Genomic DNA, 15,619 nt, shown 5'->3' with positions numbered 1-15,619 from the left:
CTTAATTCGGTGAATTACAAGCGTTTCCATCTGTAACATGATATCAATATCATAGTGAAAAACTATGTGGCTCTCATGCTCTGAAATGGTATTTTAACTTCTAAGAAGTTTTCACATGTTTTCCTTAAATGATGAAAGAAAATAATTCAATCAAAAGGAAGTTAGCATAATCTTTCCCCCACTTAAATGCATAGCAGAAATCTCAGTGTTTATTTTGGCTCTAGTTTTTATTTCAGGCTTTCTTTCTCATAAACCACATTTTCAACTCAATTTTAAAATGGTAATGATAATCATTGTTAATCACTGTTGTCTTAAATCTCTGCAAATTAAGTGATGATGTTCAAAAATAATTTTTGTGACTTGGTAGATGGTGGGCCCATTATTTTAAAATGGACAGATTTTGATTTTTCTATAAATACCTTATATCAATTATCATATATATGAAACACAAAGCATCTCATGTTCTCCTGGAGGTTACCCTTCACTGAAAGTCCATTCATAGTGAAATTTTGGGCGTTTTTTTTTTTTAAATCCCTCATTTTTATTTCTTTTTTTTCCCCACTGAGGTACAGTTGTCCCATAACATATTAGTTGCAGGTATACGATATAAGGGATCAATATTTGTAGGCACTGTGGCTTGACCATCACAGTAAGTCTACCTACCATCTGTTACCCACAGTGAAGTTTTTGATAGCTTATGAAAACTCCCCCATTGACACAATGTGAATTTGGATTTTAGGAATTCTGTCTCCAGGCTGTGGAGATAGTAACATAAAACATTGTGCAAAAAGGGGGATTCTTCTCCAAAACCATGCTAATATAATTATCACCTTGTTGATGCCCTAGCACATTTGTAGTGGGTGAGACTTTTCCTTTTCTCTCTCTTTTTTTTTTTTTTGATAGGGATTATTTTAATCTAGGAGTTATACTATTTCTTTGATACTTTAGGCAAGCAGAAACCACATACACTTACAAAACTAGCAGGGTAATAATTCTCGGCATCTCTCTGACAGGTTTATTGTGAGTTACACTGTAAGTGTTCTTATAGGCATTGTCTCTTTAGTCTTCAAGATTGGTCTGCCAGTGGCAGGCATAATTATTTGCATTTTGCAGGTGGAAAAACTGAGGCTGTGTGTCTGTGCTACAAAGTGGAATATGTAACTCATGAAATTATCCAGAGAATCCTGACTCATAGATTCTAGAATTGAAAAACTTATGCAATGGAAGCAGGGAACGGTTGAGAAATCTTTGTTGATAGAATTAGTGCCTTAGTGAAATGCTTCAGCCGATCAGAACAAAACGACCCACCAACTCCCTCTTTCATTTATTTCATTATATTGGATGTGCAGAATAAGTAGAACAGGAAAAGCACTGGCATAAATACTGCTTAATGATCAGAAACCACAAGGCTACATAAGGTTATCTATCACACTTTTGGTGAAAGATTTGTCAGCATTTAGTGGAAACTGTACCTCTTAATTTATTTGCCACCCACCTCTTTATTTATTAAGCAAAATTTATTTGCCCCTCACTCCTTAATTTGGCACACAGTTCTTGAACATATAGTTAAGTTCTGAACAAAGGAGTTCAGAACTAGGGAAAAACCAATATGGTGCTGAGTGAGCGTTAAGGGCCCCCCTGGGGCCTGAGCAAAGCCATTTGAGAGTGCAGAAAGAGGCAGTGTATTAGGGCTCTGGGCATGTGCCGTGGGTGTTGGGGACAAGGATACTGAGAAAGAAGGGATTGGCCAAGGAGAAGAAACTGGCTTAGGACTTCCAAAGGAAGCTTATATCAGTGGAGGAAGAGCATCCCAGGCAGGGGGAGAGACAGCCTAGGTGGGGGAGAGCGTATTTGAGAGACTGCAAAGTTGTTCATTTTAGCTGCAGTGGAAAGTACGTAAGGGGTAGGAAGAGGGTGCAGAGACAGAAAAGATGAGGTGCGGAATCTGGCACTGACTAAGACAGTCACACACAGCAAAAGCTATGCATTTCCAATATTCATATCACTTTTAGACCACAGAGAAAGAGAGGCTCATCAAGTTAATTTGGTGGAGCATTTCAGCCACTTCCTGAACTGAAGCTAAAGTGACATCGTTCACTCTCAGCTCAGTGTGGTCACAGGAGCTGGTGGTGGTGGTTCACAATCTGGTGACATTTGCAGCCATGACACAGGAGAGCCCTCCAAGAAACCGCCCCCCACAACATTGGAATGCAAAAGAATAGAAGAATTTGGATAAGGATAACTTTGAATCCAGCCATAGTTCGCTTTAAAATGAAGTCACTTACACAGTGGGTACTTTAATAAACTTTAGGAACCAGTTGCTCCCAATACACTCACTAATGGCTGAGAAAATTCATTCAACCAATTGACCATCTGCTATGTGTCCCTTAGACCTAGACAGACGTGAACCCTGCCCTCCTCGAGTTTACAGGAAAGGAGGAGAGATGGATGGTCAATAAATGCCCTTATAAATATATAACTTAAATGCTTTATTAGTCCTATGAATGAAAAAGTAGAGTTTGGTAAGCTTGAAAATAGAAAACTGATTTAAATGGCAGGTAGGTAAAAGAATAATTAAACAGTTTTCTAAAGAAGTGATATGTACCTTTAGACCTAGAAAATGCAAAGAGTGGGGTGAAGATTATTCCAGGCAGTGGGGACAGCTTGGGGGAAGCCCAAAAGTAGGACAAAAGTGTGATGTGTTCAGTTCAAAGAAATGAGAGGCTAATCTGCCCGGATCATGGTGCCAGCCTCCAGAGAGGGGTGGATCAAGCTGGGGAGATAGTTAGAGAATGGACCATAGGGGGCCTTTATCCTAAAAGCAATGAAAAGGCAGTGAATCATTCCAGCAGAGCAGTGGACAGACCTGTATTTAGGAAGGTGAAGAGTGGAGTGGATTAAGCAAGGGACAGGAAACAAGCAGGAAGACGAGTTAGGACATCATGACATGGTCCAGCCTAGAGATAATGGTGACCAGGACTGGAGGAGTGGCAGTAGGGATGCCAGACAGGCAAATACAAGATGCATTTTAGAAACAGAATTGCTTTGGCTTATTGGTGAGCTGGAGCAGAGAATTTCAAGAGGGAAGGTAGATGCATAAATTTGGAAGCCTTGAGCTTATAGGTGCTATTTAAATCCTGGATTGAATGATATGCCTGGAAAAGGCATAGAGTAGATGAAAAGGAACCAGAACTGAGTCTTGAAAAACTGCAGCATTTAGAGATATAGAGTATGTGTGTGTCTATGCATGGCGGGGGTGGGGGAAGGGGCAGGGAGTATCTGAAATCCAAGGGAAAGGGGTGGTTTATTACGGAGGTAGTGGCCAAGTGCTAAATGTTACCAAGACACGTGTTAGATGAAGATGGAAGGGTTCCTACTGATTGCAGAAATAGGGAGTTCTTGAGGACATAAGCAGTTGGAGTAGAGACCTGAATATGGAAGTCCAACTGGAGAGGATTGGAAGAGTAAATGGAATAAAGGAAGTGAAAATTTACGAGCAGGTTGCTTTCCAGAAGTTTGTTTATGAAGATTGGAAAGATAGGGAGAAAGAGGTGTCGTCGACAGGATTTTGAGGTGTGTGTCTGTGTGTGTGTGTCTGTGTGTGTGTGCGTGTGTGTGAAGTTGGATATATTAACATGTATTTGCTGGAGAATCCAGTAGTAACCCAGTTTAAACAGCCTCTGTTCCCGACTAGTCAGTGTTAGCCTGGCCAAAACATAGATTAGGCAGAAAGCATCTCTCACGTATGGACAGGTCAGCGGAGAGACCAAAGGCTTACACGTCTCAGAGTCTTCACCTGGCATCTCAGAAGGCAGCTCTAAAACTCTAAGCGAGTACACCCATTTGTTAAAGAGAATTTTCATTCATTCATTAAAAATGAAGGCTCTGTCACCTACATGACACCCAATCTTTAGGCATATAATCCTTATATTACCTTTATTTTTATTCTAAGGAATGGAACCGGAAGTAGAGAATTCGTTTTTTCCAGTACTCTACAACAAACATGTCTTCACGGTCAGAGATTTTGGATTCAAGTACATTAATAAGGTCACCGGTAGGGAAGGCAGCTATTCCCCTGGAAGGATGGAAATCTTTCCTTCCTCCCTCCCTCCGCCTCCTCCCTCCCTCCACTTGGATACCAACCTGAGATTTCCTAGGAGTTTTGCCAAAGATCTCCCTCAGGGATCACCTAATCGCGGCCATGACAAAATCACTAGCCCTGGTCCTAACTCAGCTCCAGTTCTGCATTGTTTTGCCTCTACGCTCATTAGGCTTTATTGCTAGGCACCGCTCCTTTATCAGGATGAATCTCGTAGCAGAAAACAGATCCCATACACAGCCAGGTCATTCTGTCACAAGAACATCAGGCTTCCTATGCTGTAGGGCTTCCAGGCCATAATTTAAAATTCACCTGACCTGAGAGCCATTTGATCTGGAGGATAGGGAATCTTAGTTACTGTTTTCATTTTCACATTATTTTTGACACCAAACAAGCAAAGAAGCAAACTTTTAAAGCAGTAAGGTCAACCTAATCTAGTGAATCAAAACTTGACCTGGATTTAGGAATATAATTCTATTTCTAGCCTTACCCTTGACTTACACTATGATGACCTTGGAGTAGTTACTATGCCTCAGATTTTTCATCTGTAAAATACCCACTTACTACCTTGGAGGATTACCTTGATAATGTCTGTAAATTACTTTGAGGTCTTAGAGGAAGGACACTCTCAGTACTGTCACATGTCATTCTTATAAGAATGTCGATGGATATGAATAAAAAGTGTGAAAAGAATCTAAGGAGTGAGCTTTGAATAATATTGGCTTACGATCAGTCAGATATATTTGTGTCAGTACTAAAAATGTGAATAACTCTAAAAGACTGTGTTAACTAACCCTACTTATTTCTGGTTGTGCTTCAATCTCACTTTGAATGTTAACTCTAAACCGCTAACCTGTTTCTTTCCCTTTATTCACTTTTTCCACCTACCATTGCATGACATGCAGGGTCAGTTTTGTGCATGACACCCGCTACCAGTATTGGTAGGTTTCAACCTTTTTTATTTGTCTTTTATATTATGTACAGTACCTTCACTTGCTTGAAATTTATTTCAGAGATGGTAGAAATGCTTTAGGAAATGGTAGATCTGAAGGCTTATTTGGCTTTAGATTTAATGTATAGGTTTTTAAAATGTACTTGTATATTTAAGAAAATGATCGTTTTAATGTAACCAGAACAATCACTGTGCTAGAACAACCACTACAAAACATAAAACCACAAGTACTGCTTTTTAATGATCTGTATTTTGTTTCTCTTTATAGTTTATTTGTTTTAGCATAAGAAAAAAAAAGGCTTACTTTTATCAGAAAGGCAGGCTAATTTCATCAATGTTTTAAAGTTTCATAGTGGTGTGCCTTTATCTCCTCTTTGCTGTGTGTTAGAGTTATCAGAGTTTCCCAGAAGTATTTATTTTTAAAAATTATACATGGATGTATTTTGAAAACAAATGTCTGAACTACCTTGCTTTATTATCCTTTTTAATTTTAAGTGTTGATTTATCTGTGATAATTATTTGTACCTTAGCACTCCCTTAGATGTTAAATTTTAACACTGTATAGTTATTCCTATGGATCCAGCGCCTTGGTTACAAAAGTCTGTCTTTAGGACGCATGGATGAGTTCCATTTAGAATAAAGAGAAATAAACATTGGCAAAATCTGCCTATTTCACAGTAACTATGTTAGAATTTACATCAAGGCCACGATTTTTGCACTACCATGTATTAACCCAAAATAAACCACCACATCCCACAATTTCAGCTAGAGAAAGCAGCCCCAAATTGACAAAAGTCTTCAGTTTAACCATGATTAATTCCAAAGAATCCTACCCCAAATGAGCCTTTGATGTTTTATAATGACAAAACCAACTATCATATATTCTTATGTCATTGGATGTTAACATTTTGCATCTGTAGAGGAAACCATTAGTACCTATGACCATAGATTCCAAATTGGGAATGATAAATTGTTAGAAATAAAATGTTGATAAATACATCAACCAAAGTAATCTGCTTTGGCCTTTCTGGGAATCACTGATTATGTTTTAAAACTTCCTTTAATTGTACTTGTAATAAGCTATTTTCCCTTTTTTATTTCTCTCCCATGCTTCCTTGCTTTGCATTGTGATTGCATGCCATCTGCTGGTTTAACCCATGATGGCTTGCTGCTCTGATATTCACCATGCCAAAATACCACTTCTATTACCATAATGCTACACCCTCCTGTTCATTGCTCCCATGGTTCCCCTCCTGAAAGTACCCATGATGCACAGCGCTACGTCAGCCACTGTCTCTGCAGCAACAACTCCTGCAACAAGTGTCCCCTTCGCAGCAACAGCCACAGCCAATCAGGTTTGCTCCTTTTAAAGCTTTCTTTCACAAATCCCAAACTCTAAATGAGTGCTGATATTTAAAAAAAAAATTCTCAGTGAGAATTTTTTTTTCATGTTTATCCATCAAATTTTATTTTTTTAATTAGTTTATAGCAAGCATTTATGGACAGGTTGCACTTATTTAGAGTTAACATTTACTGCAAATAATGATGTAGCTATGTTTTGTGTTGCACTGTTTGTTTTCGTACCTAATATTGTGTAATTAACCTGACAGGCTTAAATTCCTTTTAGTACAGCATTACGTATCCAGTGGTTTGTGAATTGCCACAGAAAAAAAAAATTGTAAAAGCTTGCCCATGGGTGCTTGAAAACTGGCTATGTTTCGATTCAGGTCATTCAGACCCTATCACCTGTTGGGGAGGAAAAGAAAAAAAATTCTGCTCTTAGAAAAGTCTCCCCTTTTGGCTTTCGTGTCCAATTTGAGGTCTGAATGATCCTTCTCAACATCTCGCCTTGGTCGCTTGTGCTCCCAGACTCACTGGTTCCCACTTCACAATTTGTCTAGAAACTGGCGTAAGAGCCAGAGCTTACTGGAAGAAGAACGCTGGGCGCTGAGTTCACAAAGGCTGGATATAATTGAGTAGGGATGTTTAACTCTGTTGGTTTAATGCATGTGCCAGTAAGACCGTGGATGTTCTATTTCTCAGTGAGAACCAGTTGGCCATCTCCCACCCTGTAATCACAGGCTGACTGTAACCCTAACCCCCAGCCAACCAACTTGCAAACATGTGCTCCTGGCATAGGAGATGCGCATGAGGATGGGTGAGCACAAACCCTCGACCTCGCCTAGAAAGACATGTTATTGTGCATGCCCTCCCTTCATACAAGAGCAATGGTTTTGGCTTTGTTTTTAGCTTAATTTTTTTTTTAATCAACTGTACTGATAAAAGACAAAAAGAGATAGAGGAGTAAGCTGGAGGGAACGTCCGAACTAATGGGAGAAATTGCATCAGGGCATAAATGGCAGACTCCAGACTGCATTCTACAGGTGGGAAGGGCTGACTCACACTCTTTCTACGTTCAAGTGAATAAGTAATTCCAGTGCCGAAGGTTTCATCACTGAAGAGACAAGTGTGAGAGCACTTGAATGAAGGGATAAAAGTCAAATCCCATGATAGTTCTCACTGTGTCCTCTGAATTGTAACGAAGCAGGAAAGGAATGGGGGGAGATGAGCCCACAGGTGCTCTTAGAGGCAAGTACACACTACTCCTAATTCTTTAGTTCTTCACTTACCACCTCAAAAATGCCAGCTTACCTCTAAGGAAAGCCAACTCAGCTTCCAAACAGATATGGCAAAGAATAGCAAATAAGTTTCTTAGCTTGGAAGAGTCAAAAGAAATGATGGGATGGAAGAGGGGGAGACAGTTTGCATCCTTCCATTACTAGGTTCAAAGCACTCAGTTCCTTTGCTTGTTTGTTATGACAAAGCTAGATATCTGGAAATTTATGTCTAAGTCCAGCTGCCTTGAACCACATTTTTTTGTGATTTTTGACAATTTTTGTGACAAAGCCCTTTCATAAGAAAACAAGGTTGAAGTATAATATAGCAGTATTCATTATGATGGAAATATACTATATAGCAAGTTAAGCACTTTTCTTATTTATTTTAGAGAGAGAAAGTGCATGCGTGACCAGGTGCACAGAGGGGAGGGGCAGAGGGGGAGAGAGACATTTTAGCAGAATCTGAGCTGAGTGCCAGGCCCAATGCTGGGCTCGATCTCATGATCCTGAGATAAGGACTGGAGCTGAAACCAAGAGTTGAATGCTTAACTGTGCCACTCAGGCACCTCGCAAGTTAAGTACTTCTAATACTGAGAGATCTTTCCTACAAATGGAAAGGAAGTCAAGATAAACTACTTTGGTGTTTGAGGTAAATTCCATTATTATGATAAATACTTGATCATGTATTATAAATAATTATTTCCAGGCTGGTGATTTTTTTTGGGGGGGCTCCCTTTGGTGGAAAAATCTTTGAGTGATTGCATGCAAACATGTAGGTTTGTGTGTGTGTAGGGCAGGCAGGGTTAGGAGGCATGGGACATGCAGAGGTCAAATATATCATTTTACAGCAGACTGTGATTGGTAAAGGAACTAACAGGCTTAACTTCAATTAAATTTAAAGATATATCATTAAAAAAAGTATTTGACAGTAGCCTCGAGAATCCCAGACCCTGCATTTTGCGGTTTATCGGATGTAACAGTTGCAGGTTTACACTTCATTGATGAAGAACAGAAATCCGTTAGCAGCTCTTGGTGAAGATCTGCTTACACAAGAAAACCACGGAAGAAGAAATAGTCATAAATATACATTTTTCAGACATGATATTTTTTACATATTTTCAACAAGTTTTAAAGAGTGAAGCAGCTACATAAGAACTTGGAAATCCTTCCAGGGCCGCCGAAGTCAGCGATTGCTGATGACTGTGACATAACAAGTTATCCTCTTATTAATTTATCCCTCTAAACTTAGATGGAATCCTATCTACATGAATGAGGTATCATTTAAACATAGTAAGTTTCAGTTTCCTCCTTTGTGAAAGGAAGCCTAGCATGAGATCACCTCTGAAGGCCCATCCAGCCCCAAGATCCAGCAGACCTGTGGTCCCTCAGCTGCTCTGCTGGGCCCCTAGTCTGGGATGATAGAAAAGTAGACACAAGTAGACTTGTCAAGTGGTGCTAGGGCTTTTGGAGCTCAGGGCGTGCTAAGCATCCCACCTCCTTTTTCCTTTATGGAGTGATATGTCTTTAACACAAAATGTGCTGAAGTTTTGACAGCCTTTCAGTTCATTTGATCAATTTAGACTGTCAGTTCAAATAATTCAAACCTCATGGGTATTTGCGATTAGATCCAAGTCATTCATAGAAGACCGAAGATAGACCAGAACATCCCATGACAGAGCCTCCGGTCCAGGGCACCTTTACATGTTAGCCTGTAGTGAGCCAAGATGAACAAGCAACAAATTTAAAAATTCTGTCCTCAGAGCTTCATCAAGGAACTGGCAGTGAAAGTTTTAACTGAACTTAGACTTGTAGTTTAAAATTCAGTGAAGAAAAAATCCAAATACTTTGGGGAAATATAAAACAATTTTTTGGTTGCTTGGGTCTTGGCATAGATACATAAACAAAAATATAATAAACACATTTCCTAGTAGCTGCTTCCTGTTTTAACTAAGGTCTTTGGGCCTTAACATACAAATTATATTTAATAGTCTTATTACTACCTAATAGTATTATTTACAAAGTACTTATTATGTACAAGATACTGTTCTAAATGGTTTGTCTCATATAAGGTATTACATATTACATTATATACCATACCCCCATATTTTATATTATATGAGAGAGGGTACATATGTATAGATATATTCCCTTGATCCTTGCTACAGTCTTATGAGTACAGCTTTGGTCATTCCTATTTTATAGATGTTAAAACTAAGACAAAGGTTAACTACCTTAGCCAAAGTTAAACAGCTAATAAATGGTCTTGCTGGAAGTGAATCTCAGACAGTTTGACTCCAAACGCCTTGCTCTTAACCACTGTGCTACACCACTTTTCTCATAATTATAAATACAGAAAGTCACTTCATTCCCCAAATACAACAATCTTTCATGTGGGACCCAATAGCAACACACTGTGAAAGAGTCACTTGTAATGCAGCTCAAACTAAGGTCACTCCTGAGCCAGGGAGATGAACTGAAATGGGGCTTGGCTCCAAGTCAGCGATGTAAGAACCAGCTTATGTCTAGAAACCACCCAGCTGATCTATGTTAATTGTAATATATAACCATATATGAATATTCTGTGTAAGATAATAGCCAGTGAGTAAACCGAGAATTATTAGCAGTACCTATATAAGATAAGAAGTAAAGCAGGTTCCTAGTGAAGCAGGTTCATATGTCACTAGGTTCATGTGTTTGTTTTGTGTGAATCCCTTCCCTAGACTGTACTTTTACTTCTGCCATCATCTAACAAATGGCTCGTTAACAAGGAAAGTAGAAATGAAAATAAGAATACCATATACCTCAGTCACTTTTGGCCTAACAGATAGTCGGAATGTATAAATCTATAGACGCCTATATTGGGACAAATTTAATCTCAGTGGATACATTAAAAGCCATACAGGTATACAGCTTAGTATATGGATTACCTAGGTTTTTTTTTTTCATATTGTAAGAAATTTCATGTAACAAAACAAGAGTACAGATTGGAATTCCTATAACTGGTAGTCTGGGCTGTCATGGCTTTATTATTTTTTATTTCAAAACTACATTTTCTTTTAAGAGGGGGGAAATAATTTTCAAATAAATACATTTTAAGCTTTAGTTTCTTCATTTATATACAGAGTTTACTTACTTTACCTAATAATATCCTTGAAGGCCCAACTAAAATATAGTTTATGTAGACTCTTGCAGCTAGAAGTGCTTTGTCTAGCCTCTGAGTTCTACGAGCCCTCTACCTGTGTGCTCATATGTGCACAGGCAGGCAGGGAAGTGTGAGATCAAGGTGAGGAGCTAACAGTCTGGTTGGTCAGAGCCTTGCTGTGCCAAGGTGGCTACAGCTGGGTTTGAGTCTTAAAGCCAAGGCAGAGGCTCTTGACTGATTTGGCCGATAAAGGTCTTCAAGAAAGGACAGAACTCTGGGGAGAATGAGCAGATGGCTCTGAGGCAGGGGAGTCTGTGGAGACTGTTGAGAGGTTTTCACAAGAGCCCAAACTGAGATGGTGGCCATTGGCAAGTGGTCCTACTTCATCTTGCCTTTGCTCTTTACATGGGGAGAGTTACTTTTAACCCAACAGATATCAAAACTCATCCCATTTATTGGCAGAAGGAGAAGTTTGGTCTGACACGAAGGGTTAGCCACAGGAAGTTGCCTCTGTAGGATCTGAATTCAGTGCCTTCACAGACAGCAGTAGAGCACATTCATTGGTCACATATCTCCATGTGGAGACATACTTCTACCTCTACCTCATAGACATACCTCTAACATGTGGCTTCCCACTTCCTACCTAAGTGAGACTTCAGAACCATAAAAACTCAAATACCTCCTAAGCCTTTGCTCAAAAGAAAGAGTTCCTCCAGGGACGTCTGGGTGGCTCAGCGATTGAGTGTCTGCCTTTGGCTCAGGGCGTGCTCCCGGAGTCCTGGGATCGGGTCCCACATTGAGCTCCCTGCATGGAGCCTGCTTCTCCCTCTGCATATGTCTCTACCTCTTCCTCTCTTTGTGTCTCTCATGAATAAATAAATAAAATCTTAAAAAAAAAAAAAAAGACAGAGTCCCTCCAGGTGTGGAGTGAATACACATTGCCCATGTTTCTGCAGTGAGGGCTATGGGGGTAGGGGGGATGGTTATCCGTCTAATTTGTTCTGGGAAATGAGCCTGTGCTAGGAAGAAAAATTCTTACCCTTGGATATTAGGAAACTTTTTATGGAGTGCCCACCCCACCAGGACCTTCAAAGCTGGTGAAAACAAGTTACATTTCTGGCAATATGTTTTTAAAAAATCACATCTACAAAAAGTGACAATTCAGGTTTAAAATTATGACCTCCAGGTCTTGTCACATCTTCTGAACACCGCCCCCAAAGATTAAAACCATTCAACAGAAAGTTGACCTGAGGAAGGGTTTATTGAAAATTAGTTAATAATATACACACATAACCTCTATTTATTAGAATATTTGCTACATCAGAAAATCCCATTTTCCACACCTGCCTGATATAAATGTACTGTATATGATGATCAATGGTAACGGTATCACATCAAAAAAAAATAATAATTACATGCAACCGGATTCAGAACATTATGCTTTCTCTGGCCTGCTACAGATTACTTGAGAGGGAAGAAAAAAGCTTAAAAGCATCAGATTTTACTTCCTTCTGAAGTTTGAAGTGAACACAACTTCAAAGCTATTTGTATAAAGATTTTTGGATATGTAAGTTAGCCTGTACTAACCGAGAAATCTAGAAAGGTAAGGTCATGTTTTACTTTAAACTCTCATCTCAAAGAGTTTCATAAAATATCTATTATGCAAAGCCATCTGTCAGGACTATATTCGGATAAATGTAGGAGGCATTAAACATTCCCCACTATTCACCACTTGACCCATTTGAAGCTTGTTTTTTTCATAAGAAAAATCTTGGTTCTGCAAAGCCTTGGTTCAGGGGGCGTAGGGGGGGAGGAGGCTTCTGTGAGATTCCTCTGCTGAACACAGTGTAGTAACTGGCTTCCACGTACAGATGCTCACACTCCTCCTTTCTCCCGGTTGCTGGTTCCCGGGAACAGATTACAGAAAGCATCTGCGGCCCAACTATGTTGTGCTTCAGAAAGGCCCAGACAGCAAATGTCAAAATCCAGCCCTTTGTGACTAGTACTCAGGTGGGGACATCTATCTCAGCAGTAGACTTCAGACCACCGGAGTTGCTTAGCCACCTTAAACTTTTCGCTGATGTTCTAACTATAGAAGGGGGTTCCATTTCAGTAATGGATCAGGTTGCTACAAGTGAGGCAGAATTGTCACATCAAATACTTTGTGGAGAATGGCAGCAATAAAGAGTGGTGTGTGTGTGTGTGCGCGCGCCTGTGCTTGTGTAGGGTGGGTAGAGATTGGAGTCTGCTGTATCTCTTCAAGTAAAAAAAAAGAACAACAAAAAAACCCCACAAATTTTTGAAACTGTGGTACTTGCATTCAGTTAACACCATTGGTTAAAGCTGCTGGGCAATCTGAATGTAAATGCCATGCGCAATGTGGCTAGGGCATCGGGAACCAGACTTCTTAATGAGTGTGGTCAAAACATTTTTAGAGGAGAGGTGGGTCTTGGATCTCTGAGAGTCATACAGAGGCATATTGGTTGTTTCTCTGCAAGAAATCAGAAAATAAGAAGACAGTAGACCTTTCAGTGTTCTGCCTCAGAAGCAGCTGCTTTGCATGAGTTTTAATTAATAAACGTATCTGCAGATTCTCAGAGGAAAGGCTAAGTTATGTAAGCGTTGTAATCTGGTACATTTTCATTTTTCATGAATAATTTACACCTCATGGTGAGAAACTTGGGTAGAATTCTTTTGTATCTAGCACCTAAAGACATAATATCAGCTCCAATTTTGTGCAGGCGAGGAGAAAATGTCAAGGGTCCTTACGTGGAACTTGACTGCCTGGTGAATTGTCCTACTTATTATCCCTCAAACCCCATCATCCCCTTTTGCGTTTTGATGGAATTTGGGGTGAGTCTTTTGAGACCGAGAAGTTCTATTCCCAGGGGTTTTTTGGCTTTTGTTGATGGTAATAAAACCACGTTCAACTTTCCTAATTTGGGGTTTTCTTTCGTCTCTTGAGCAGAGTGAATGTACAGTTCGTCCTGCATGCCTGTTTGTTTCAGCTGTAGATCTGTAAGGAAAGAGAGCCGAGTGACAAGGAATTCAGATCCACATTCAAGGGCTGAAAGACGAATGGGGTCTCAGTCTTAATAAAAGTCGTTAGGAACAGAGTAAAGTTTTGATGTATAGGCATTTATCTCCACTAGTCCTGCCACTGCCGCCCGCCCTCCTGCACTTCCACCTGCGTGTTTGGGGAGTTGCCAGCCTTCCTGTGTGGGCAGGTGGAGCGCAGAGATCCTCACCGCTTCCTGATGAGGGGTGGGGGCAGCCAGCTAACCTGACTGTTCCTCCACTTACTGGATGTGATGCCACTGTGTGTCACAGACCGTTGGCGTTCAGTCTGGCCGCTCAGCTCTGCTGGCATTCCCTCCAGGCCACATCTCTTGAGGCGACGGCTCCAAGGTCAGACCCGGTGGAGCCTGCTGTCATTCTGGAGGCCACCAGTGTGGAGAGGGGCCAGCTACCTGGAGCTCCCTGCCTGGGCACAGAAACGTGGAGCGATTGGGAAACGTCACAAAGCGAAATAGTCAAATACTCAAACGTTACCATGTGGGAAGTAAGCTTCATGGCAGGACTTTATCCCTAAAGGGGCTGAGGAGGTGGGTCTTCAGGGATGTGTGGAAATTGGACAAGGAAGAACCGGTGGGAAACGTAAGGGCTGGAGATGGTGTGGGGCAAGGAGAAAAGGGAACCGACGCTTACGAGTGTACCACCGTCACGCTTTATGTGCGTTCTCGTATTTTTTTTAAGACCTTATTTATTTATTCCTGAGAGACATAGAGAGAGAGAGGCAGAGACACAGGCAGAGGGAGAAGCAGGCTCCCTGCGGGGAGCCCAGTGTGGGGCTAGATCCCTGGCCTGGGGATCCAGGATCATGACCTGAGTGGAAGGCAGATGGTCAACCACTGAGCCACCCAGGTACCATGCATTCTCATATTTAACTCTATTGGGTGAGTCCTCTTCTCCCTCTTTCACATGTGACAAAAATTGAGGCTCAGATTGGCCACAGCTGTGGCCAGTACTAGAGCTGCATTTGACCTCAAGTCCACCTGACCCTGAAGTCTGTGCCTTCTTGTTGCTTCACCTGCTTCCCCGATAGCCTATGTGGTAATGATGGAGTTTCAGAATCAGTTCTGGGCTTTATCCCACAGTGGAGACAGAGAGGACAGCTATTATTTTGTCAGATCTAAAGGAGGGGGGTGGACACTGGCTCACAGGGGCAGAAACTACTAGCCATAGGCCACCCTGCGGGCAGGGGGAGTGAGGGAAGGGTGCATTTGGGCAGGACTAGAAAACTCAGTTGTATAGGCAAGGAGAGATTCGTTACTGAGGGCCTGGGAGGGCGTGATAAGCACAGGACAGTGATGTGTTAAATGAGAGACTTGGAAACATTCATCTATGGCAAGGGAGCAGGTGGAAACTAGCTGGGACAGGCCAAGGTCAGGCTCACAGGGAAGGAAGCTACTGTATCACTGAAGAGATGAAACTGGGTTAGAGAGAAAACAAAATATGGAGAGGGATAGATACGAATCAGGAAAATTCAGGCCTCTCGAAGGGTCTTCTCCAGCTCCTGTAGTACCTGGATTTCACCAGTTCCTCACCCCTGCCACATCAGCCTTCCGTAAGACATCTCTCCAATGACTCACATAGAAAGAATGGTTCTTGTTGACATGTCTTCCCTTTTATTTGTGCTATGAAGGACCAATTTGTTGACTGGTATTTTCTGACATTGGAAAAACTGTAGCTATTCTAGCGTTTAGAATCTGTCATGCCTCAGCATCAGGTCTAATATGCCGGCGCTT

The 15,619-nt window shown here is 41.0% G+C and overlaps 1 protein-coding gene across 10 annotated transcripts in view; it reads left to right on the top strand.

The window, feature by feature from the left end:
• Positions 1-15,619, top strand: part of MBNL2 (muscleblind like splicing regulator 2) — a 161,613-nt gene that overhangs the window by 129,333 nt on the left and 16,661 nt on the right. For 4 of the 10 annotated variants that reach the window (XM_077855151.1, XM_077855156.1, XM_077855152.1 and 1 more), the window contains one exon: positions 5,005-5,040. The exons of 2 other annotated variants lie outside the window; for them this stretch is intronic. In XM_077855151.1, coding sequence (XP_077711277.1) covers positions 5,005-5,040 — 36 coding nt within the window. Of the gene's footprint in view, positions 1-5,004; positions 5,041-6,311; positions 6,407-15,619 lie in introns of all 10 variants that reach the window. 4 more of the 10 variants (XM_077855154.1, XM_077855158.1, XM_077855157.1 and 1 more) reach the window with 2 other exon arrangements.

This window comes from Canis aureus, chromosome 17 (assembly GCF_053574225.1).
Source record: "Canis aureus isolate CA01 chromosome 17, VMU_Caureus_v.1.0, whole genome shotgun sequence".
Classification (NCBI taxonomy): Eukaryota; Metazoa; Chordata; class Mammalia; order Carnivora; family Canidae; genus Canis; species Canis aureus.
The sequence above is the reverse complement of the archived record's forward strand: the minus strand, read 5'-3'. Positions and strand labels throughout refer to the sequence as shown.